This window comes from Oryzias latipes, chromosome 2 (genome assembly GCF_053564925.1).
Source record: "Oryzias latipes strain Hd-rR chromosome 2, Olatipes_Hd-rR_3.1".
NCBI classification, from domain to species: Eukaryota; Metazoa; Chordata; class Actinopteri; order Beloniformes; family Adrianichthyidae; genus Oryzias; species Oryzias latipes.
This window is the reverse complement of record NC_136238.1, coordinates 29,771,539-29,797,465: the sequence shown is the minus strand read 5'-3', so window position 1 is coordinate 29,797,465 and position 25,927 is coordinate 29,771,539. Positions and strand designations below refer to the sequence as shown.

The 25,927-nt window shown below is 42.5% G+C and overlaps 3 protein-coding genes across 5 annotated transcripts in view; 1 reads left to right on the top strand and 2 right to left on the bottom strand.

Moving 5' to 3' along the window:
- The window catches only part of LOC144986832 (NACHT, LRR and PYD domains-containing protein 12-like), a 457,161-nt gene that overhangs the window by 158,019 nt on the left and 273,215 nt on the right, over positions 1–25,927 (bottom strand). The gene's annotated exons all lie outside the window — the stretch shown is intronic.
- The window catches only part of LOC144986638 (uncharacterized), a 337,370-nt gene that overhangs the window by 95,138 nt on the left and 216,305 nt on the right, over positions 1–25,927 (bottom strand). The gene's annotated exons all lie outside the window — the stretch shown is intronic.
- On the top strand, positions 1,870–25,060 carry LOC144987238 (uncharacterized). The gene is made up of 2 exons (XM_078936393.1): positions 1,870–2,353; positions 21,739–25,060. Exons 1-2 carry the CDS (start codon positions 2,209–2,211, stop codon positions 23,547–23,549), a joined length of 1,956 nt encoding a protein of 651 aa, XP_078792519.1. The 5' UTR covers positions 1,870–2,208; the 3' UTR covers positions 23,550–25,060.

Genomic DNA, 25,927 nt, shown 5'->3' with positions numbered 1-25,927 from the left:
GCTGTTCTGGAAGTGGATTCTCTGAGCATGTGGCTCAAAGGTGGAAGTTTCTTCTTCTTCTGATGATTCAAACCTGGAAAAGAGTTTAGTTTGTCTGATCAGGAAACTGAAAATGAGGACGTCAGCGGAGCAGAAAGAGGAGGAACACCGTCAACAATCATGTTGGAGCTCCAACAGGCATTTTCCTGACTCAGCAAAAACATCTGTTTGTTTTTCTTTGTTCTGTCCAGCAGCTGAACAAATGGAAGAAGGTTGGAGGTTCAGTGGACCAAGAGCTGGATCATCTAAAGGAAAACGGGCTCCACACACAACATCTATGTGAGGATTATTCTGGAATTACTGGCTCCATTTGTCTGGATTATGGCTTACAGCTGATAAATTCACATGAATAATGAGGTCATGAGAGAAAATCTACATTTTCTTGCTGGTTTCTATTGAATAGAGTGATTCCAATCAGACTAGTGAAATATTCTGAATGTTTCTGAATCTCCATTGATTCATGACTTCTGATCAGTTCTTATTTCTGTAACTATGATCTAAATGGACTTTAATGAAAGACCATGTGATGTTTCCATTGATGGTAAAGCTGACCAATCATCTTATTGATTACAACACGAGCGCTTTCTGTGTCTAAAATCAGTCCCAGAAGAGTTCAACCATGACTTCAATGCCTGAGCTAAGCTCCTCCCTCTTTGTGTGTCTTTTTGTGTGTTTCTTGTGTGTTCCCCTGACTGCAGCAGTGTGTCGTCAACAAGAAGCTGATTCCTAGAGAAAAGTGAGAGTTTCAGCTCTAAGGGGTCTGAAGTCCATCTGAGAAGATCACTAACTCATCAGTCCTGCTGTCCCTGAAAACCGGCTTCATGTTCAGAACCAGCTTCAGGTTCTGGGCTGGGATTGGATGTGTTGTGGTGGCAGTAAAGCAGGTTCAAACCCGGATCAAAGCAGAATGTAGAAAGTGTCAAAGTGTCAGTCAGACTCCCAGACAGAATGTTCCAGATCAGCATTTATTGGTTATTTCTTGATGTTCTTCATCTTTGGAGAAAAGCAGAGCTAGAAAATCAAACAAAGTTCCATCTATCTGGTAAAAACTTGGATTCATTCAGTCTTTCCCGTATGGACAGATTTCTTTGACGTCTTTTCTTTTCCTGTAAATTCAGTCAAACATGTTGATCCTTCATGATGTGGATGAGTTGATATGAAACAGTGTTTTCTGCAGCAGGAACATGTGAGAGGAAACCTGCTGTTCCTCAGCTGATCTTCATCATTCCATCTCAGCAGCAGATGAGGAGGATGTGCTGCTGGAAAATCTGCCTCACAGACTCAGTTTGCAGCTTCTGCTTTCAGGTTTGACTTCTAGTTTCTGGAGAAACAGGAAAAAGAAACAGGAAATCTCCACACCACTCTAGAACCCTCTAGAACAGTATTATGGGATGTTTTTCAGCTGAATCACTGGGATCCATCTTCATGTTATCATCAAAGTGATCGTGTCAGATGAAATCTTTCCTGTTTGAAGGAGTTTCCTTCATGTCAAAATAGGATCCCAGATCTCCCATCAGGCCTTGCAGCTCCTGACTTTGTGATGAGTTCCTGCAGAAACTCTTGGAAATCTCATGTTGATTCTCTCCCAGTTGACATCCATGGAGATTTTCACTGCTGTTGTTCAACTGTAGAGTTTGTCACAGACACTCAAACTCATGAAGAGTTCAGCTGGAAGTTGAGAACGAGGCTTTGAAACCAGCAGCAGTTTGAGTCCATTCTGATGTTCCATTCAGGTTTCTGCTACAACAAGCCTTTATTTTGAAAGAGCCAGTGGGGCAGAAACAATAGAAGGAGGAGATTACCAACCCCCCCTGGAATGTTGCCCCCTGTGCAGTGGACTAGAGGGGGCAGGGACAGCTGAACCAATCACAGAAGACTGTTGCAGCTTTCCCTCCAAAAGTCAACCAATCAGATGTTGTTGTTTGGATTCTTTGTCTTGAAGTTTCACATGTGGAAGCTTCCAGAGTCTTTTCTGTTCTGGTCTGCAGGCTGAGCAGAACTGACTCCTGCAGGATCACAGGAACTTTCAGGAAAATCTCCAACCAGGAGAAAAGTTTCTGTTTGGACCTTTTCTCTGTGATTGTGAGACTAGCAGATGATCGATCGGAGCTGCAGTGAAGAGGACGGCGGTGTTTGTGGGAGTTGGAGCTGAAGATCGGAGCAGGAACCATGTCTTCAGAACCTCAGGAAGGTTCTGTCAGAGAACAACTTTCTGCTGCTGAAGGAACCATCGTCCAGAACGAGGAGGAGCTCTGTCGTCAGCGCAGACTGATAGATAGCAGCTGGAACCCGCAGCTGCAGCTCAACATAGTTGGTACGTTCACTGCTGCATCCATCACCTGCAGACACATAGATCCATGAACGTCTTTTTTATTGTCGTCTGAGCTGCTATCTGGATTATTATCTGAACTCAGTCGCACATCAAGTGGCCTAAATAAAAAACACTCTTTAGGTTTCGGGCCGAACAACAAGATAAACATTTACTGAACACACTAAAGCTAAACTTTTACACATTTACCTTGTATTTTCGATATTATAATGAATAAAAATAAACAGAGATATTAATCCTGAATAAATCATTTTAAACCTTAAATAATGTATAACATTTTGCTCTCTAATAAATAAATAATGTCAAAATTAAACAAATATGAACATGCTGTAGAATGAAACAGACAAAGCCTGGACATATTAATACTGTAGTTAGAAATAACAAATCAATCTTTCTGTTTTAAGGCGTGTTAATGCGCGGGTACGTTAACGCCCTTTTCTGACCCTCAGAGCCTCCAGAGTTGGTTAATAAAAGAACCAGACTCTGATCTTTTAGAGGAAACCCTTATTAATACTGTTCTCCATAATTGAGTAACACAAACTGAATGCTCACAAAGTCACTTGCGCTTAGTGTCTCCCTCCCTCCTTCCTGCAGATGCACACACCGGCTTGAGCAAACACACACTGTGTGTTTACAGAGGCTTTTGGAGCAAATCTAAGTTGGTTGTGATTTATTTTTTCATTTTTCAGTTATGAATCAACACCCAAAAATCCATCAAAGTCCTCTTCTTCTTTATCTGGAAACAACCGTCGCACTCAATTTTTAACACGTCAGGTTCCCTTTTGTCATTGTCAGAGTCTGTCTAGTTGCTCTGCTGCTCCAAGCAGACACGTGAGCCCAAGCTTCAACAGCCCATTCACAAACAGTGGCGTAACTCGCACAACAAGAAAAGCCAACTTTTCCTGCCCCGTTCTGTGTATCTCTACCACGCTGCTCCACGGCACACCTCTATTCAGAAACAGGCCACTGATCTTGGTGGGTCTCTTTAGGTGATTGTTGTTCCACACCCGACTGTGGAGTCTGCCAAAGGCACTATTCGCCTTGGCGAGCCTGTTGTCTAACTTTTTGTCGATCCTGGCATCTGAGGTAATTGTGCACCCCAAGTAGGTAAACTGCTGGACAGCTTTCAGTTCTGTCTCTCCGATATAGACATGGGGAGGCTGGTACACTTCCCGAGGTGTTGGCTGGTGGAGGACCTCTGTCTTCTTTAGACTAACTTCAAGTCCGAAGAGCTTGGCAGCATCTGCAAAGCAGGAAGTTAATCGCTGAAGTCCCCTCTGAGAGTGAGCTAGGAGTGCTGCGTCATCTGCAAAGAGGAGGTCACTGATCATCTGCATCTGGTCTTGGTGTGAGCCTTCAGTCGTCTCAGGTTGAACAAGCTGCCATCGAGGCGGTAGCGATTGTACACGGCATCCTCGTCATCAGGGCCATCAGTGGCTTGCTTCAGCATCGTGCTGAAGAAGATCGTGAAAAGAGTGGGTGCCAAGACACAGCCCTGTTTTAGGCCGTTGATGATGGGGAAAGTTACTGAAAGGTCACTTTTGAGCCTGATCTGATCGTTCATGATCTGCCACAGGCCCTTTCGGCTCACAGTGTCAAACGCCTTGGTCAGGTCGACAAAGGTTACATAGACTGCCTTGTTCTGCTCACGACACTTTTCTTGAAGCTGTCAGAGGACAAACACCATGTCAGTTGTGCTCCATAACTCTGGTGGGATGCCGTCAACTCCTGCTGCCTTGCCATTTTTCAGTTGCTTAATGGCTTTTAAGGTCTCTTCCATAGAAGGCGCCTCAACCAGTTCTTTCTTAAATGGTTACTGGGGAATACGGAGAATTGCTGTCACGCCGACCACGCGATCACCGCCGTAGAGAGCTCAAAAGTGTTCAGTCCAGCGATCCAAGATGGAAGTCTTGTCTGCTAGAAGCTTCCGTTCGTCTGGGCTGCGCAAGGGACTCAGGATTTGGTGCATGGGCCCATACACTGCCTTAAGGGCTTTTGAAGTCACCAGTGTCTGCACAGTGCTGAGTTCTGTCTGCAAGGATGGTCCACCACTCGTTCTTGATTTCTCTGAGTTTGCGTTGGGTGTTGCTGCACGCATGACGAAAGGCAGCCTTCTTCACAGTACAAGACGGCTGGGCTAGATGAGCCCGATGAGCTGCGCTCTTGTTTGCAAGCAATTCCTGGATTACCGGATCATTTTCATCAAACCAGTCTTTGTTCTTTATTCTGGAGAATCCAAGTACTTTCTCAGAGGATTGCAGAATAACAAGTTTGAGTTGCTCCCAGAGTGGTTCACGGTAGGGATCACTTGGGCGGCTGGTGTCTTCAAGCCTAGACTGTAGACTTGCTTGGAATTTTGCCTTGGTTTCAGCTGACTGTAAGCCGCTGATGTTCAATTTCTTCTTTGGCGCTCCACCTTGATTTTTAATTTTTGATTTGAAATGGTTTATTTCAAGCAATTAACTAGAAATAATACACAAAAGCAATACAAACATCAGTTATACATTCATACAGTAACTAATCAAACTTTGGATAGTTAGACGTATTAATTAATATTACTTGAAAGGGAGTGGAAGGAAGCCAATTTATATAATCCCACCCCATTATACTATAACCATTTTATCACATGATTTATCAATATACGGTTCCTAGCTTTTATCAGAAAGAATTAAGAATCATAAAGTATCAATAAAACACATGACAAAGATGAATTACTTAATTATTATGTAAAAAAAGAACTATTTTAGAAATCAACATGGCAAATGCAGATCAGTTATCTAAAACAGTGTTTTTCAACCTTTTCTGAACCACGGCACACTTTAACCTTAAAAAAAATCCCGCGGCACACCAGGATCCAAAAATTAAAAAAAAAAACGGAGAAACTCAGTCTGTATTGATCTACGGCCCCTCCACAATCTCACATGCATTTTTGAGATAATTGTGGCAGAAAAAGCTTGAAACTGCAGCTGTTTTTTTCTAAAAGATGCAATAAAAGTTAAGTTAGAAGATGTAAAAACAGTTTGATGTGTGTTCGTTGATTTCAAGACGTTTAACAACAGATCTCCTTGAGCGCTGTCACTCTCACAACCCAATGCATCATGGGAGATGTAGTGCATTAAACGGCCGGCGGAGATCGCGTCTCTGAGCTTCATTGTTTTGTTCACTTGTTCCACGGTCTGACATCGGATTCTGTGGAAAGCTGCACCGATAAAGACGAGCTTTGGCTGGTATTTTTGTTAGAACTGAGCGACTTTACGAGCTAAATCGGGACAAGGAAGTGAAGACTTTAACCACTTCTGATTGGTCAGACTGATGACATGTGATTAAGCTCCCCAAGAATGATTGGTGGAGACAGTTAAAAGGACGGGACTTTTCCAAAATACAGCCGGAGTTGCAGCTGAATCGCGGTACGTCATTCTTATCAAAATGTCTTTAATAAAATAAAATAAACGCAAAGAAAAAGTATTTTACGATCTTTTATATTCCTAACTCCTCAGTGTTTTATCAGGGCCTGTTTGGATGAACAGAGAGCTGAAATCCTGGAGATGGGAAATGTTAAATTTTTCAGTTAATGAGGGCAATTTCCCACGGCACACTCGACCATCTCCCACGGCACACTAGTGTGCCGCGGCACACTGGTTGAAAAACACTGATCTAAAATATATGCAGATTATGTTACTTAGAAAAGTCATTCATATGCTTAAAACATAATACTATATCAGTAAAATACACAACACTGTTTCAGGAATTTTCATTGCAAAATTTCATCAAGTATCAAAAGTTAAAAACGTGCAAAATTATGCTACATTAGGAAAGATTTTTGAATCAATTTATCAATTTTTGGAGCAAGTGAAGTAATATCATTAAACGTCGATCAATTTAACCATTTTCAATAATTGATTAATCATTTGTTTTATTTATATTTTTTGATTTTTTGATTTATTTTTTATTATAAAATAATGCTGTAGGGGAAAAATAAAAAGGGTCCATAGTCTGTCGATCTCTCTGTTACCGGTTTGCCAGACCAAAAGAGGGTGTAACCTGCGCTATTCTTTCTAAGACCGCCTTCCCCTGGGAATCAGACTTCACTAAGGGCTTCAACATCAATAGCCGCGTTTACATGGGCAAAAGTAATCGGAATGAACGCCTGATCGGAAAGAAAATGCGTCATGTAAACGCCCCGTTCGGAATACTCTGCCCCGGTCAGACTCATTCGGATCAGAATTTCTTTCCGATCGAGATAGGTGGGTTATACCGATCATTTATCCGATCGTGGAGCATGTAAACGGTCATTCCGATCGTGTGTCACTGCTGCTCTGGTTTACGTCACGCATAGACGGTGTTTCGCTGAGAGAAAGCTTTGGAGCGCATACGGGACCGACCAGCTCTGCGGACGCCCCTTGAAAAGCGCCGCTCCGCTCTCGCCCCGCTGGCTCTCCCCTCTCTTACACCCCTCATTAGGGAGATGCGGGGAAGCAGCGCTTTGGTCCCCCTGACGCTCACTCGGTCCACTGGCACCCAAATGAGCAGAGCAGCTGGATTAATAATTTTGTGTTGGGGGGGGGGGGGGGGGGGGGGGGGGGCTTTTTTACGTGTGCGTTTTGTTGTTTTGTTATGTGTGGGAGAATTCAGACTGCGAGCCGTCCCGCCGCTCTGGGTTAGCGGCTGCAGGACTCAGGAGGAATCGTGTTCGAACAGAGCTCGGGCCGCTAGCTCACAGAGTGGCTTTGGGGCGGTCTGTGTGAACTTTTCAGAGCAGAAAATAAATGTCACTCAGTCCTTAGAAAGCTGCAGATTGCTGCGTTTCTTGCACGGTCCTGGATTTTGTGTCCATCCATCAGGCTAATGATGTTAGCCCGTGTTAGTCTGTCCTAAGCTTTCGTCCATCTTAATTCTTCCACAAAAAAGCACTGACCACACAGATTAAATATAACGATGAGCGAACAGGCAATTCATAATATTCATGACATTAATAAAAGCACGTTTGAAAGATGTTACCGAGCTGCTGCATAAATGTCTGTGGAAGCGGTTTGTTTACAACGGGACCTATATCCGCATCCGGGTGATTTTTACACTACTGCGCATGCCCAAATGATTCATTCCGAACGAGAGTATGAGCCATGGGAACGTTTGTTCTAATCGGAAAAAGGTTTTCTGTGCCCATGTGCACGGGTGAATTTTAACCCGACCATTGATCCGATCAAGATATTCTGCCCATGTAACCGCGGCTAGTGGAGAGTCTTGATAGCTCATGCGCAATGAGAGCAGAATGACGTTCAGGACGACTGCCTGCGTCCAGCATGGTTCTGACGTTCCAACATGCTACTTTTAATCCTTTTACACATTTTGAGGTAGGTGGGAACCTTTTTTTCATTGATGTTTGACCGCGTCGAAGAGGCCCGTTGACCGTGGCCAGCCAACAGGGTATGGGAGGAGATGAGCATTGTTTAGGCCACCTTTTCTAGGCCCCTCTCCATATGGAGCAAGCAGTGCGTCCCTAAAAAAGACTGCTTGGTCGTTCAGGGTGTTGCTGTCATCTCCTTGCTTCAGCAACAGGCGACCAATATCCTGAACCCTCGGCATGCAGGATTGGAGCAGCGGCTGCCAGTGGCATTTTCCACCTGCCGTTTTTGCCAATTTCCCATCGCTACAGGACTTGAGGAGTAAGTGGCAAATGGACGTGGACTTGTCCTTCGAGCCTGCGCAGTGGGATTTTAAGGTTAAGTGCAGTGTGCGCAGTCCTGGCCCCACCCTTTACACCCGTGGTTCATCTGTCATGGCCTAGCAAGCTGGGATGGTAACAGCGAGGTCCACGGGTCGTAAGTTTTATATCAGACTGTCCTTGTCCTAGCCTCTGGCTCAAAAACCTTCCTCGGAGGCACGAGAAATATGTTGGCCGGTGACCTCAGGAGGAGGTTCATACGCCCAGTGGCACATGTCACCGAAACATGATGCTGACCAGAAATCGATGGAACCCATGCAGACATTTACGGGTTTGAAAGATTTATCGTTACCCTGATTACGGAGGCTATGGGTGTACTAGCACTTGCCCGAGGTGCACACCCAGGCTAGTGGAGGGAAGGAGACGCCTTACTACTCCATTCTAGTACAGCTACAAGCTAGATCTGGCCACTGCCCAGCTAGGGGCTCAATAAATATAGTAAAAAGAGAGGGAAGGAGTGGGCAACCCTGCATGTTTAAAGTGCAAATAAAACCGAGGGGGGGGGTATTCCATACGGCAACCATGGGAGGGGGACCACTGCCAAGTAACTCCTCCCTCCAAAGTGCATCGCAGGCTGAACCCCCCTGCCCCATTACATTAATAAGAGATTACATGAGGAAGAGGATAAGTCGGGGACAGCTTGTAGACTGTCTCTGGGTGGTCAAACAGCCGTCCCCCAGCATAGGCCCCAGGTCCCCTCACTCCAGGGGTCCCATCCCCCGAAGCACCAATCCCCAAGGCCTCACACCGCCCCACACAGAGGGAGAGAAGCCAGAAATCCCCCCACCCGGAGCAAGCCCAGGCCCCAGCCCTCCAGACTCCGGAAATTGGCGATCCATTGAGAATGTCTTTATGTACTTGCTGTGCACGTGCATTTACCCAGGGTTACCAAGTCGATCGTAATTACGCTAACTCATATCCGGTCTTTTGGAAACGACACACCCAGAGTAAGCAAGTTCAGGCGGATTTCAGCCAGAGTTCAGGATTAAAGTCAGGGTAGTTTAAACATGCTTTCTGGAATACCCCCCAGTTGTCTCAGGTTTGGCGGGTGTCTTCTCCAAATGGCATGTTTCAGCTCCTTCCACATACGTTCAATGGGATTCAGATCTGGGCTCATAGAAGGCCACTTCAGAATAGTCCAACGCTTTTCTCTTAGCCATTCTTGGGGTTCTTTTGGCTGTTTTTTTTTGGATGGTTGTCGTGTTGGAAGACCCATGACCTGCGACTGAGACCAAGCTTTCTGACATCAGGCAGCAAATTTCTATCCAGAATGCCTTGATGATCTGGAGATTTCATTTGAGCTTGCACAACTTCAAGACACCCTGTGCCAGATGCCGCAAAGCAGCCCCAAAGCATAACTGAGCCTCCTCCATGTTTCACAGTAAGGACAGTGTTCTTTTGGTTGGATGCTTCATTTTTGAGTCCACCAACATAGAGCTGATGTGCCTTACCAAAAAGCTCCAGTTTGGTCTCATCTGTCCAAAGGACATTTTCCCAGAGGCTTTGTGGCTTGTCAACATGCATTTTTGCAAATTCCAGTCTGGCTTTTTTATGATTTCCTTTCAACAGTGGTGTCCTCCTTGGTCGTCTCCCATGAAGTCCACTCTGGCTCAAACAATGATGAATGGTGCAATCTGACACTGATGTACCTTGATCTAGCAGTTCACCTTTAATGTCTTTGGAGGTTGTTCTGGGCTCTTTGGATCCAGTTCCAAGTATCCGTCTCCTCAATTTGTCATCAAGGTTCCTCTTCCGGCCACGTCCAGGGAGGTTGGCTACTGTCCCGTGGGTCTTAAACTTCTGAAAATATGTGCCACTGTCGTCACAGGAACTTCATACTGCTTAAAGATGGTTTTATAGCCTTTACCTTTACAATAGCCGCGGTTACATGGGCAAAATATGTTGATCTGATCAATGGTCGGGTTAAAATTCAACCGTGCACATGGGCACAGAAAACCTTTTTCTGATTAGAACAAACGTTCACATGGGTCACACTTTCGGTCGGGATAAATCATTTGGGCATGTGCAGTAGTGTTAAAAATACCGGAAGGGAAATGGGTCCCGTTGTAAACAAACCTTTGCTGCCACATACATTTATGCAGCAGCTCGGTAATATATGAGGCGATCTCCCAAATGTGCTTTTTATTAGTGTTATGACTATTATGAAGCGCCTGTTCGCTCATCGTTTCATATTTAATCCGTGTGGACAGTGCTTTTTTTGTGGAAGAACGGGTAACGCTTTATAGTCCTTAATAGACTATTTATAAGACATAACCAAGTCCTTAATAAACTATTTACAAAAGATTAACAAGCACTAGAAATGTCTTAGTAAGCTTGTTATAAGTACATTTATTAGCATGAATAAGTCCTTAATAAACTATTTATAAGACATTAACAAGCACTAGTAAGGTTTTGGTAAGTTGCTTATAAGTACCGTAATTTCCGGACTACAAGCCGCTACTTTTTTCCTGCGCTTACAGCCCTGCGGCTTATTCAGTGACGCGGCTAATTATTGGATTTTATTGGCGGCCGCCGTGTACGTATTTTTGGACACAGTGAATGGTTTGAATTCTCTAACATCAAACACAAGTCATTTATTTTTCAACACACCTCTAAGCAGCCAAACAGCATGGACCTCACTTCAGGTCTTAGACACTTCAGTCATGGTTCAACAAAACGAAACACGCATGTCCAGCCGCATCCCAGAATCCTTTGGTGCCATTAGACCCAACGTGCACGTGATCGCCGCTACAATATGATGAAGCTTTCAAGTTAAAAGCAATCGTTAAAAGCAGCGTGAAAAAATCAAACGGGTTTGGAAAAGCCGGTCAGCTGCGTGACGGAGAGAACAGCGCATGCTCAGGAGTGCATTTACCTCTGAGTCATAGTGACTCGGCTGGCTGCACGTAAATATGTGGCAATAATATCAGCCTTTATTTTGTCGGGACACGACTGGAAACACAAATTGGCGTGGTCGTGTTAACGGTTTCTAAGGACTGAGCAGAGATTTGCATTGAAACGCTCACAGCCTCCGTGTGAGCTGGAGACTGCGTGTCGTGTGAGCTGCGGGGCCGATGGCAGTCTGAAGGCTCCCACACGTAACAACGCATCCGCCCCTCATACACAAAACGTACAGTATTAAGTCCGATTGCTCTGCACAGACACGATTTGCTCCGTCCACCGGCGCAATGGGGACGAAGCGCTCCTCCCTGTAGCCGCGCTGGCCAGAGCTGTCGGAGTAGATAGGAAGGGGAGACAAGGAGTGCGCGGGAGCGCGGAGGCGTCGAGCCATTCTGCAGGCTGCAGCCAGGGCTTACTCGAGGCGTCCGCGGAGCAAGTGTTTGTTGTGGAAGGAAACTTCTGACCCACGCGCCGCGAGGAGGCGCGCGTATCGCGCTGAGGCGCGCGCTTTTCAGTCGTTGCTGCTTTATTTTACTAGAGTGTTTTTTAACCAGCCCTGTTACTCCCATAACGCTGCCGCGACACAAGCGGAAGGAGAGCTTTACCCGTTCACCCCTCCATGCACTGCTGCTCATTCTTAAACACGTACAACAGAATGGCGAGCCGGGCGTTGGCCCCGCCTTTAGCCCCTAAGACTCATGGGAAATGGGGGATCGGGGATGTAAATTTCCTCATTATAACTGAGGGATGTAATGTTGATTATATGGTTACTGTTTGTAATTTTATGTGTGATACCTAGATTGTCAATAAGTTAAAAAAAATAAAATAAAATAAAAACCATAACTGAGGAACTTGTGAACAGAATAGAGGTGCATACTGTTTGGCAGATGCAGATAGACTCAAAAACATGAGCCTGAGGCAAAAATGACTCCACCCACTGTGTGCTAATAAATCACACTTACACTCTGAGTCAGGAAGTAATCCGTCAGGATGACAATGTTGCCTAATTAGGATGACAATGTTGCCTAATTCATGCGGCTTGTACCCCGACGCGGCTTGTGTATGTATAAAATTAGTTAAACACGTGAAAATGGGTGGGTGCGGCTAATAATCGGGTGCGCTTTGTAGTCCGGAATTTATGGTACATTAATTAGCATTTGTTAATGTGTTACAACTGACTTACAAGTTGAATTAATCTGCTTATAAATATATTTACATGTCCCTTAATAAACTACTTATAAGACATTAACAAGCATAAGTAATGTTGTATTAAGATGCTTATAAAGATATTTATTAGCATTTGTTAATCCTGTTCACAAGCTATTTACAAATTGCTTGTATGTAATTAATAAACATATTAACAGTGTTATTATTAACAGTTTATTGAGTGTTTTGCAGCCCCCCAATCTAAAGGGTGACCAAATAGCGGTTGATCTTTACAAACCATTTATAAATTGCTTGTACGTGATTAATAAATATATTAACAGTTCCCATGTCAAGCTGGATTTACATTTTTTTAAGTCCGCTGATGTGACTCAACCTCAATACTACACCACCTGGATGAACGAGAACCTTCATTGACAGTTTGAGTGTTTTGCTGCCTCTTAAGTGTGGGCTATGTTCTGCCATAAAGAACCACAAAGTACAGAATGTGAAAAATGACCTTTATAACATGAATCACAGCCACAAACATACACTGTCAGAAAAAATGTGCAAAATTTGTACCTTTAGAGGTACAATGGCTTGTCACTGGGGCAGTACCCTCAAGGGTACAAATGTTGTACCCTTTCATATAGGTGCGCATCTGTACCCTTTCATTATGTACCTTTCAAAGGCAAATATGTACCTCTGTGGACTAAATTGTACCTTATAGTGCTATGGTACCATAATGTACCTTTAAAAAAGGTACAAATTTGTTCTTTTAAGGGTACTGCCCCAGTGACAAGCCTTTTGTACCCTTTGATGGCAAATTTGTACCAGATACAGCACATTAAAAGACCAGTATACTGTTTATCACATTTATTAAACATTCAAAACAATTACAATTCTGACATTTCACAGTATGAATGTTTTAAGCTCCACAATGTCACAACATGATGCATATATTTACAATTATTAGCAATTTTACAATAATGAAAAATCTATATTTTTCCTTCAGTTCACATTGCATTCATTGTAACTATAACCTTAACATTTGATCAGATGTAAACAGCATATAGCACTTCAGTTACCATTTTTAAACCATGAAATAAAACTTGTGACATTAACAAAAGAAGCAGTAGACCTCATTTTAAGTAAATCTTTCAACTGCATTCTACATTTTTTAAAAATAGATAATAAAAAAGTAAACTTATAACCAAGTTTAAATGCATAATTTAAATAATAAAATGCATAAATGTGATAAGATAATATTGATACGAATTCTAAAAAGAAGAACTATAAACACAAAAGATTACCAAGGATTACGTTTATGTCAATACCTAGTAGATCCTCTGCAAGCATCTCTTCTCTTGCTTCTTTGGAGACTTTGGCTAATGGAGCTTTTCTTTGAACAAGCTCAAGCACCTTTGGCACAATACTGGTAAACGCCGTCCTTAAAGCGCTGGCTTAAAATGACAGGTGATGGATGCATTCGGTCAACATCATCAAACAACTGAAAATTGGAAAAAAAAATAGAAAACTAATCATTCACTTTATCTAAAACAAACAAAAGACATAAAACATTCTAATATTCTTTGTTGCCTCTTTCATTGCCATTTCCCTTTAGTGATCTCATTGTATAAATATTACTTGGCTTGAATGACTATATATTTATATATGGGTTTAGAAAATTACAATGTTTTTACAATAGAGTTAAAGCTGTTATTGGTCATTTTAGCAGATGTCTCAGCTCATATTGACATTCAAAATGTATTTTAAGCTGAGAACTGATTTAAAATGTCACTGACCCCTGAGGTTGTCTTCAAGAAAGGGTACTTCTTTAATATATCCTCTCGCACCTTGCTGTACTGGATATGCAGGACATTCACATGACCTTCAACGAATGATGCATCCTCACCAATGACAGCAACCGCCTATTGGATCAAATTTAAAAGTCCATATTAATAATAAAAAATACAACTGCAAGCACTGATTACTGGGGTTAAAGCACTTTGAGATGATGTTTAAAGACAGTTTGTGCAGAGTGGTTTGGAGTTGATCAGAAATTAACTTCTGAGTTGTAGGCGGGGCTATTGACACAGTAGTTACCCTCTGCTGATGTCCGATCATCCCTTTGTTTACACCCTCTCCCTCTAGCTTACAGTCCTTCCAACCTAAAACTAACATTAGTGGTGAAACCAAAATGGTGAGCAATATTGAAGCTTTATGGCCATAGTTTAGATCAAGCTCAGACAAGTATGATGAAGATGTTAATGGATCTGTTTGTCTGTAAGTGGACGCATCAGAATAGAGCAGAGCATGTGGTGCGTCACAATAGAGACCTTCCTCAAACTGCATTTATTTTGTCTGTTCCCGATTCATCCCAATTTGAGTGAATACTCAGATGTGCAGTTTTAAACGTGTTCTTTTAAACGTGCCCATCATGAGAAAAATAATGCAAATAATGTCTTTTTATTCATTCATACCTTTGGTTTGTCTGAAGATTAATAACCCCTCTTGTTAAAGTAAAATATGTCCAACACAAGAGGCCCTCAGCTCTCATCTGCCTGCCTAGCTGTTGGACAGGACAAGTAAAAAAATAAAATAAATTTAAAAAAAAAAAACAGGTGCCAGCTCCCTGCACAGCGTGGAGGATGTGGTTCTGGCCGTGGGGGAAGTTATCGGGCATGCTTCAATTAAATCTGCTGCTCGCATGAATGGAGCCATTGTTTTGTTTGTGGAGAGGGTGGAGCAGGTGAACACGCTGGTTGAGAAGGGCATCTCCATCAATGGCGTGTTTGAAACCGTCACGCCACTCTCTCAGCCGTCACACCGCTCTCTCCAATAGGCTGAGGGATGCTATGGAGCAGATAATCCACCGGGACCAGACCTACTGTGTCCAAGGTTGACTCATGGTCGATAATGTCTTTTTAATTCGAGATGTTTTGGAGGTCTCTGAGCTTTTGGGCATACGAACAGGTCTGATTTCTCTTGACCAGGAAAAGGCTTTGACCGCGTTGAACACAGCTTCCTTTAGAAAGTTATGGAGAAGTTTGGGTTCTGCGCTGGTTTCATTGCTAAAATCAGAGTATTTTACGCCGAAGCTGAGAGTGTACTGAAGGTGAACGGCAGTCTTTGTGCTACTTTTAGAGTGGTTCTGGGCATACGGCAGGGCTGTGCTCTGTCTGGCATGCTCTACACTCTCTCCCTGGAGCCCCTCCTCCATAAGAGGAGGGGCTCCATAAGATCTTTGCAAGTATTGAGGGTTTGTGTTTGCCTGGTTTCCAGGGGAACGCAAAAATAATGTGCATGAATGTAAACTGTAGACTTAGATAATTAAGATACCCGTTTGGAGTTTAAGAGCCTGATGGCCTGGGGGTAGAAACTCCTCCTGAGTCTCTCTGTCTTTGCCATCAGGCTACGGTAGCACTTACCAGATGGCAGCAGAGTGAAAATATGATTACTGGGGTGGGTGGAGTCTTTGATGATCTTTGCAGCTCTACTTCTGTAGCGTTTGAGGTAGGTGTCCTGCAGGGAGGGGAGAGTAGACCCTGAAATGCGCTCAGCTAAGCGCACAACTCTCTGCAGGGCTTTGCAGTCTTGACTAGAGCTGTTCCCATACCACACTCAGATACACTGAGTCAATACACTTTCTATGGCACCGGAATAGAAGGTTTTCAGGATTGCTGGTGAGACCCTGAAATTCCTCAGCTGTCACAGATGGTTTAGTCTTTGCCTTGCTTTATTAACCTGTGTTTGAATGTGAGTAGTCCAAGTCAGGTCCTCCGAGATGTTTACACCAAGGCACTTGAAGCTGCTCACCCTCTCCACCCTCTCCATATTCTGTACTTTGTGGTTCTTTGTGGCAGAACATAGCCCACACTTAGGAGGCAGCAAAAAACTCAAACTGTCAATGAAGGTTCTCGTTCATCCAGGTGGTGTAGTATTGAGGTTGAGTCACATCAGCCAGACTTAAAAAAATTTGAGTCCAGCTTGACATGGGAATTGTTAATATGTTTATTAATCACATACAAGCAATTTATAAATGGTTTGTCACGCTTTAGATTGGGGGGCTGCAAAACACTCAATAAACTGTTAATAAGAACACTGTTAATATGTTTATTAATCACACACAAGCAATTTGTAAATAGCTTGTGAACAGGATTAACAAATACTAATAAATGTCTTTATAAGCATCTTAATACAACATTACTCATCCTTGTTAATGTCTTATAAGTTGTTTATTAAGGGACATGTCAATATATTTATAAGCAGATTAATTCAACTTGTAAGTCAGTTGTAACACATTAACAAATGCTAATTAATGTACTTATAAGCAACTTACTAAAACCTTACTAGTGTTTGTTAATGTCTTATAAATAGTTTATTAAGGACTTATTCATGCTAATAAATGTACTTATAAGAAGCTTACTAAGATATTTCTAGTGCTTGTTAATGTTTTGTAAATAGTTTATTAAGGACTTGGTAATGTCCTATAAAAAGTCTATTAAGGACTCTAATTATAAAACGTTACCGAAGAACGGAACTGGAAGAAGCCACTGTTAGGAGAGGCTAACAAGACCTCACAACATTTAGCCTTTTGATGGACAAAAATGCTGCAATCTGCATCTTGGCTGCACGTAAATGTGTGGGAATAACATCAGCCTTTATTTTGTCGGGACGAGACTGGAAACACAAATCCATGTGATTGTTTGAACAATTTCTAAGGACTGAGAGGCATTTCTGCTTTGAAAAGCTCACACACCGCCATAAAGCCGCTGTGTGAGCTGGTGGCTCGAGCTCTGCTTGGTTCTCGTGAGTCCGGCAGTCGCTAACGCAGAGCGGCGGGTCGGCTCACAGTCCGAAATTCTCACACATGCAGGGCTTTGCAAAACAACAAAACATTTTTCTTCCGATCAGGCGTTCTTTCCGATTACTTTTGCCCATGTAAACGCGGCTATAGTTTGTCTATAATTTTGTTTCTAATGTCCTGGGACAATTCTCTCCTTGGCTTTCTGTTGTCCATGTTCACTTTGGTTCATACCTTTTCACCAAACAGCAACTTGACTATTTGTCTCTCTTTAAATAGGCAGACTGACTGATTATGGGTTTGAAAACAGCTGTGTTGTCAATTAAAGGACATACCTAAGTTTATCATGACCCCCCTGGGCAATTAGTTCTCAGTCTTTTATAGAGGTACCATTATTTTTGTCCAGCCCATTTCATTAGTTTTTTACATTTTTTATAATTCTGTTAATCAACAACTCAAACATAATGGCTGATTTTGATTATTTAATTTTCAATACATTGTAATTTATTGTTACTTTTGAACCTTTCAAGTAAGCATTGTGGAATTTATTATTTAACTGAGGGGTACCAACAATTTTGTCCAACACTGTGGCTGTTGAACAATCTAGCCACAGGGGTTGCAAGCCAGTTGCCTCTGTGCCGGTCCCAAGCCCGGATAAATAGAGAGGGTTGCGTCAGGAAGGGCATCCGGCGTAAAAATTGCCAAAATAACCATGCGAATCATCCACAACACTTTAGACATACCGGATCGGTCGAGGCCCGGGTTAACAACGACCGCCACAGATGCTGTTAACCTACAGGGTGTCGGTGGAAATTTGACTACTGTTGGTCGAAGAAAGAGGGGAGGCAGAAGGGTCCGTGGCCAGAGAGAGAAGGGAAAAGGCAGGAACATAGGTTTGAGAATAGGGACTCTTAACGTTGGCACAATGACAGGGAAAGGCAGAGAGCTGGCAGACATGATGGAGAGAAGGAAGGTAGATGTACTGTGTGTGCAGGAGACAAGGTGGAAGGGCAGCAAGGCACGTAATATTGGAGGAGGATACAAACTGTTCTATCATGGTGTTGATAGGAAGAGAAACGGGGTAGGAGTGATCCTGAAGGGGGAGTTTTAGAGGTGAAAAGAGTCTCAGACAGGATGATGAGCCTAAAGTTAGAAATTGAAGGGGTGATGGTGAATGTAGTCAGTGGGTATGCGCCACAGGTTGGCTGTGAGTTAGAAGTGAAGGAGAGATTCTGGAGTGAGCTGGATGAGGTCATATAGAGTTTCCCCAGAGGAGAGAGAGTTGTTATTGGAGCAGACTTTAATGGGCATGTTGGTGAGGGCAACAGAGGTGATGAGGAGGTGATGGGCAGGTTTGGTGTGAAGGAAAGGAATCTGGAGGGACAGATGGTGGTGGACTTTGCAAAGAGGATAGAAATGGCTGTAGTCAACACTTACTTCCAGAAGAGAGAGGAACATAGAGTGACATACAGAAGTGGAGGTAGGAGTACCCAGGTGGACTACATCCTATGTAGACGAGGTCATTTGAGAGAGATTAATGACTGCAAAGTGGTGGTAGGAGAGAGTGTAGCCAGACAGCACCGCATGGTGGTGTGTAAGATGACTCTGGAGGTCAGGAAGAAGAAGAGAGGGAAAACAGAAAAGAAGACCAAGTGGTGGAAGCTACAGAATGAAGAAACTTGTGAGAAAATTAGGCAGAAGTTGAGACAGGTCCTGGGTGGTCAGGATGAGCTTCCAGATGACTGGGAAACTACAGCAGAGATTATCAGGGAAACAGGTAGGAAGGTGCTAGGTGTGTCATCTGGAAAGAGGAAAGACGGTAAAGACACTTGGTGGTGGAATGAGGAAGTACAGGACTGCGTCCAGAGGAAGAGGTTGGCTAAAAGGAAGTGGGATGTAGAAAGGACTGAGGAAGATAGACAGGAGTACAAGGAAGCGCAGCGTAGAGTGAAGAGAGAGGTGGCAAAGGCCAAACAGAAAGCTTACGATGAGCTATATGACAGGTTAGACACAAAGGAAGGAGAGAAGGACTTGTACAGGCTAGCCAGACAGAGAGACAGAGATGGGAAGGACGTGCAACAGATAAGGGTGATTAAGGACAGAGATGGAAAGGTGCTAACAACCCAGGAGAGTGTACAGAAAATATGGAAGGAGTATTTTGAGGAGCTGATGAACGTGGAAAATGACAGGGAAATAAGGGAGGAAGATGTGGTTGTTGTGGAGCAGGAAGTAGCAGAGATTGGAAAGGATGAGGTTAGGAAGGCTCTGAAAAGGATGAAGAGCGGAAAGGCCGTTGGTCCTGATGACCTACCTGTGGAGGTATGGAAGTGCTTAGGAGAGACAGCAGTGGAATTTCTAACGAGGTTGTTCAATGGGATTTTACAGAGTGACAGGATGCCTGAGGAATGGAGGAGAAGCGTTCTGGTTCCGATCTTTAAGAACAAGGGTGACACGCAGAACTGCAGCAACTATAGAGGAATAAAGTTGATGAGCCACACAATGAAGCTGTGGGAAAGAGTAGTGGAAGCCAGGCTTAGGAAGAAGGTGGGGATTTGTGAGCAGCAGTATGGTTTCATGCCCCGTAAGAGCACCACTGATGCCATTTTTGCTTTGAGAATGTTGATGGAAAAGTACAGAGAAGGTCAGAAGGAGCTGCATTGTGTGTTCGTAGATTTAGAGAAGGCGTATGACAGGGTGCCGAGGGAGGAGCTGTGGTACTGTATGAGGTCGTCTGGAGTGGCAGAGAAGTATGTCAGAGTAGTTCAGGACATGTATGAGAGAAGTATGACGGTGGTGAGATGTGCTGTAGGTCAGACAGAGGAGTTCAAGGTGGAGGTGGGACTACACCAAGGATCAGCTTTGAGTCCTTTTTTGTTTGCTATGCTGATGGACAGGCTGACAGACGAGGTAAGACAGGAATCTCCCTGGACAATGATGTTTGCGGATGACATTGTAATTTGCAGTGAGAGTAGAGAGCAGGTGGAGGAACAGCTAGAGAGGTGGAGGTTTGCTCTGGAAAGATGAGGCATGAAGGTCAGTCGTAGTAAGACAGAATACATGTGTCTGAACGAGAGGGATCAAGGTAGAAGCGTTAGGTTACAGGGGGCTGATGTGAAGAAGGTGCAGGAGTTTAAGTACTTGGGGTCAACAGTTCAGTGTGATGGGGAGTGTGGAAAAGAGGTGAAGAGGCGAGTGCAGGCAGGTTGGAGCGGGTGGAGGAAAGTGTCAGGAGTGTTGTGTGACAGAAGAGTGCCAGCAAGACTCAAAGGAAAGGTGTACAAGACAGTGGTGAGACCAGCTCTGCTCTATGGGTTAGAGACGGTAGCAGTGAGACAGAGACAAGAGGCTGAGATGGAGGTAGCGGAGATGAAGATGTTGAGGTTCTCCTTAGGAGTGACCAGGACCAGGTTAGACAGGATAAGGAACGAGTACATCAGAGGGACGGCTCATGTTGCCTGTGTTAGCGACAAAGTCAGAGAAGCCAGACTGAGATGGTTTGGACATGTTCAGAGGAGGGATAGTGGATATATTGGTAGAAGGATGTTGGAGATGGAGCTGCCTGGCAGGAGGGCAAGAGGACGGCCAAAGAGGAGATACATGGATGTCTTAACAGAGGACATGAAGTTGGCTAATGTTAGGGTAGAAGATGTCCATGATAGAGTGAGGTGGAAAAGGATGATTCGCTGTGGCGACCCCTGATGGGAAAAGCCGAAAGAGAAAGAAGAAGACTTTGGCTGTTGAACCTGAACTGCAATGACATTTCTGACCGTGGAAGACGGCTCTTCCTTCGGGGTTCATTGCACCATTCAGACCCTCCATAACTGAGCTACATAAACAGAACACTCTTGTTGCTGCTTGCTTGATGTGCGTGGCCATGCTCTGACCCCTTCTATAGGCATGCGAGAGCAGAAACCATTGAGAGTCTCAACGGAATACCGCGAGTAACATTAGTTCCACCTCCTCTGCACAGTTAACACATTGGGGGGGGGCTACCGAAACAGTACAAGAGTGAACCGAACCGAAAGTGCCGTACCAAAATGTTTTGGTCAGTAACTGTATCTTTATGAGTAAAATAAATGTTTTTATTAATTAAAAATAGAAACTCATCTTTGTTTGGAGTTGTAACCAGCAGAATACATGAATGGAAATTGTTAGCAGCACAAGAGATGATCAGCTGATTTAGATAAGTGGTTCTCCTGCAGTAAAGCTAGATTTGCTTTAAGATCAGTCAGGTTGTTTAACACTTTCAGTCGCTTTGACCCAAAGCCAAGTCCACGCACATTCCAGGTAACAATGTTAAGACTTGACATAATTACTATTATCCTGTGTTTTCTTCTTTAATTATTTTTTTATTGCTATTTTATTTTATGATAAGCAATTTGTGTGCGTAACGGGAATGAAAGATGTTATACAAATCGATAAAGTTTTGGTTTTAGTTCATACTGGTATTGTTAACAGGATTTTTCCCCCATAGATCCCTGTAGCAAATGTAATAATTTATTAAAACTTAAATACATGTCTGTTTATATGCTATAGTCAAATTACGGATCTCAATCTGATTTAGTTTCTTCTTCTTTGCAAAAACATGAGTGTTTTTTTTTAACTTATAAATAAATTCAAGACCAAAATCACTTCTTAATTTCTTAACTTTGAATGACATCTGAGTAGATACATTTAAAAACAAAACCTTTTCATGCATTTTTTTTTACTGCGAGGTTTTTGATATTTATTGCTTTTTGACAAGATGTAAAGTCCTTTTAAAGAATAAGGCTCCTTTCTGTGTTTTTGTCCCTGAAGTTTTCCCCCAGCACTATGATACTGAAGAAGATTTCTGCAACCGGCAGAGAAATGTCAGAGTGCAACAGGAGAAACCAGAACCACCACAGATTAAAGAGGAACAGCAGGAACCAGAACCACCACAGATGAAAGAGGAACTGCAGGAACTAGAACATCCACAGATTAAAGAAAATCAGGACAAACCAGAACCTCCACAGATTAAAGAAGAGCAGAAGGAAACAGAACCTCCACAGATTAAAGAAGAACACGAGGAACCAGAACCTCCACAGATTAAAGAGGAACAGGAGGAACCAGAATCACCACAAAATGAAGAGAAATGGGGGAAACCAGAATCACCACAGATTAAAGAGGAACCAAGGGAACTCTGCATCAATCAGGATGAAAAGCATCTTGAGCTTGTGCAGGAGACTGATACCTTGATGGAGATTCCTACTTATGAAGAAGATGAGAACATTGAAGCAGATCTAAACAATCAGCAGAGCTTTAATGTAACTGATAGTCAGGATGAAGAAGGAAACCAACATGAAGAATCAACATCAACTACAGATGAAGAGACAGCATCAATATCAACTACAGATGAAGAGACAGAATCAACATCAACTACAGATGAAGAGACAGACCAACAGAACAGAGATCAGAGGAAGAAAAGAGACAGAAGTCATGTCCAAAGTGTGGACAGCTCTCACATGTCAGAAAGTCTGTGCAACACTGATGTAAGAAAAAATCCAAAGAAAACAAATCTGGGTAAGAAATACAACCAATCTCCAAAAGAAGAGAGACTTTCCTCTATCACGTCTGGTAAAAACTCAAGAATAATTACTAACTACATGGAAACTGGGTCTGATGAAAGATGTTATATCTGTAGAGAATGTGGTAAAAGCTTTTGTAACATATCTCTGTTCAGAATTCATATCAGAATCCATGCAGAAGATAAGCGATTTTCTTGTAAAGAATGTGATAAAAGTTTTAATTATATGTCTCATCTCAAAACACACATGAGAACTCACACAGGAGAAAAGCCTTTTCCGTGTAAAGACTGTAATAAAAGATTTAGTGACAGATCTCATCTCAATATACACATGAGAACTCACACCGGAGAAAAGCCTTTTTCTTGTAAAGAATGTGATAAAAGTTTTAGTCATACATCTAGTCTCAAAACACACAAGAGAACTCACACAGGAGAAAAGCCTTTTTCTTGTAAAGAATGTGATAGAAGTTTTAGTGATGGATCTCATTTCAAAAAACACATGAGAACTCACACAGGAGAAAAGCCTTTTTCTTGTAAAGAATGTGATACAAGTTTTAGTCAAACATCTAATCTCAAAACACACATGAGAACTCACACAGGAGAAAAGCCTTTTTCTTGTGAAGAATGTGATAAAAGTTTTAGTCAAATATCTCATCTCAAAACACACATGAGAATTCACACAGGAGAAAAGCCTTTTTCTTGTCAAGAATGTGATAAAAGTTTTAGTCAAATAACTCATCTCAAAACACACATGAGAACTCACACAGGAGAAAAGCCTTTTTCTTGTAAAGAATGTAAAAAAAGTTTTCATGATTTATCTAATCTCAAATTACACATGAGAACTCACACAGGAGAAAAGCCTTTTCCTTGTAAAGAATGTGATAAAAGTTTTAGTCAAATATCTCATCTCAAAATACACATGAGAATTCACACAGGAGAAAAGCCTTTTCCTTGTCAAGAATGTGATAAAAGTTTTAGTCAAATATCTCATCTCAAAAAACACATGAGAACTCATACAGGATGTGCGAGGGGGGTCGAGCCTCGCTTAAAGATTTGTGGTTGAGGAGGCAGATCATGGAACAAGATTCCGGTCAGAGAATCATGGCACTTGGAGAAGAGACTGAAGTTTCTTCTTTTATTGAACAACGTTGGAAGATGATGAACTACAGCAGCTGTTGCCTTCATCCATGTGTGTAGGATGATGTAGAAGTAGAACTAAAGACAGATATTCAAATAACTCAAACTTCCACAACATGTTATAATATGAAATAAATATCTTATAATATAAAATAAATCACAAAATTATTGATAAATGAGAAGCAGGAACGACTTACATTTCCTCAAGAATGCACACAAAGAGAAGGGGAAACACACAGTGAATCCTTACAGCTTCACACCTCTGGCAACTGCTTCTCTGCTGATTGTGAGTGTAAGGGGATGTCCGGACAAGTTCAAAAGATGGCGCTTCTCTTCTGTACGCCAGTAAATAGTGCTCTTCTGCCTTGACCACTAGGGCTTTCTTTCTTGTAAAGAATGTAAAAAAAGTTTTTGTGATGTATCTCATCTCAAAAGACACATTAGAACTTGTAAGACTTTTTGACATTGTAAGGATTTAGGGCTGCATGGTGGCGCAGTGGTTAGCACTCTTGCCTCACAGCAAGAAGGCCCCCGGTTTAAGTCCCAGCTGGGGGGACATGAAAAACACGACATCAATGGGGGACCTCTCTGTGTGGAATTTGCATGTTCTCCCCGTGCATGCGTGGGTTCTCTCCAGGATCTCAGGCTTCGTCCCACCATCCAAAAACATGCTTCATAGGTTATTTGTCGATTTTAAATTGTCCATAGGTGTGAGTGGGAGAGTGAATGGGTGTGTGACTGTGGATGTTCTACCCTGCAACAGACTGGTGACCTGTCCAGGTTGTCCCCTGCCTACGCCCAAGTGGCCGGGATAGGCTCCGGCAGCCCTGTGACCCCGAAAGGGGAAAAAATGAATGAATAAATGTAAGGATTTAGTGTAAACTCTAAATTCAAAAATTTTCTGATAAGAGGTCAACCTCTGTACCACAGCAGAAGACTTTAGAAAAAGTTCTGTATCTTAGAAAATTAAATATTTTAAAGTGAGTTTTTAATGCTTAAAACTCCTGGGGTAAAACCCCAATGTTCTAATGAACTCCATAGCAACCTGAGCTTTCATTTCATCTACATAGAGCCACAGGCTGATGGCCTCCATGCCATATTGATGAAGTAATTTCATCAGAGGAAGGCAAAAGTGAGTATTGAATGTGTAGAAAGGAATTTTTCCAAAAAGAAAAAAAAAAACTTTGGTTGTTTTAATGTATGATTTGCTACAGGAGGTCCTTTATCCCAACAGCTGTTAGACTATAGAATGACACAGTTAGGACTGCTGAAACTGCTGGGGTGTTTGCTTTAGTTATGACGTGTACTTTTACTTCCACTTTTATTACAATTTTATTTTTTACTGACTATTTGTTTTTCTAACTGCCATATTTCTTGTTTTGCTGCTGTAATAACTGAATTTCCCTCTGGGGATCAATAAAGACTTGTCTAATCTTATCCTGACTTTCTTGGACAGCTTTTTTGCTTTTCATCTTCTCTAAGCCACAATTATCAAAAGCAACAAAGTAAAGTATCAATACATTTCAATCTGTGTGTAATGATACTAGATAATGAGTTTTACTGCTGACAAAATATGTAAAACCTTGTTCACAAAATGAATTATTTTAGATGTACCTGTTAATAGAAATGAGTTTTTTTGAATTATTAGAGCTAACATTTAGTAGAGTTAACATCTAGTAGAGATAGGTATCGTTAAGATTTGATCTATTAAGTCCTTTTAATCTGCTGCTTTTCACTCTGGTACCTTATTAGTATTCTTATGAATATTTTCTGGTGTAAGTTTACACTAAAATAAAATGATCAATAAATACTGTTAAGATTTGTCTATCCTGCCTTTTTGTCTTCTATTTTCTTTATTTTTGCTCCTGAACATTGATTTTGAGGATTCTTCCAGGTAGGATCAACTCCATAGCAGCAGGGGGCAGTATAAGGAAAATGTAAATCCTAATCTACCAGGTAGGTAGATGGGAAGAGGTATTTAAATAGGTGACTGTGTGCAGGTGGGGGTTTTGTCTGGTAGTCATAGTGAGCTGAACAACAAACATTTCAATGCTTGGATGACTTTGTTGATGCCATTGGTACGGTGTATGTTTATTTCAATTTCATTTATATTCTGATATTTGTGGGAACATTATTCAACAAGTGAAATAGTTAAACCCTCCTCCACCCACGTCCCGACGCCGGATGGATGCACGGGCTGCAGCTGCTCCATGACAGCGACCCCTCCGATCTGCTCCTCACCTTTTTGTGGTCTCCTCTGCGATCCCACTTCTGACACCATTATGTGACGGGGTCCCGTCGGAA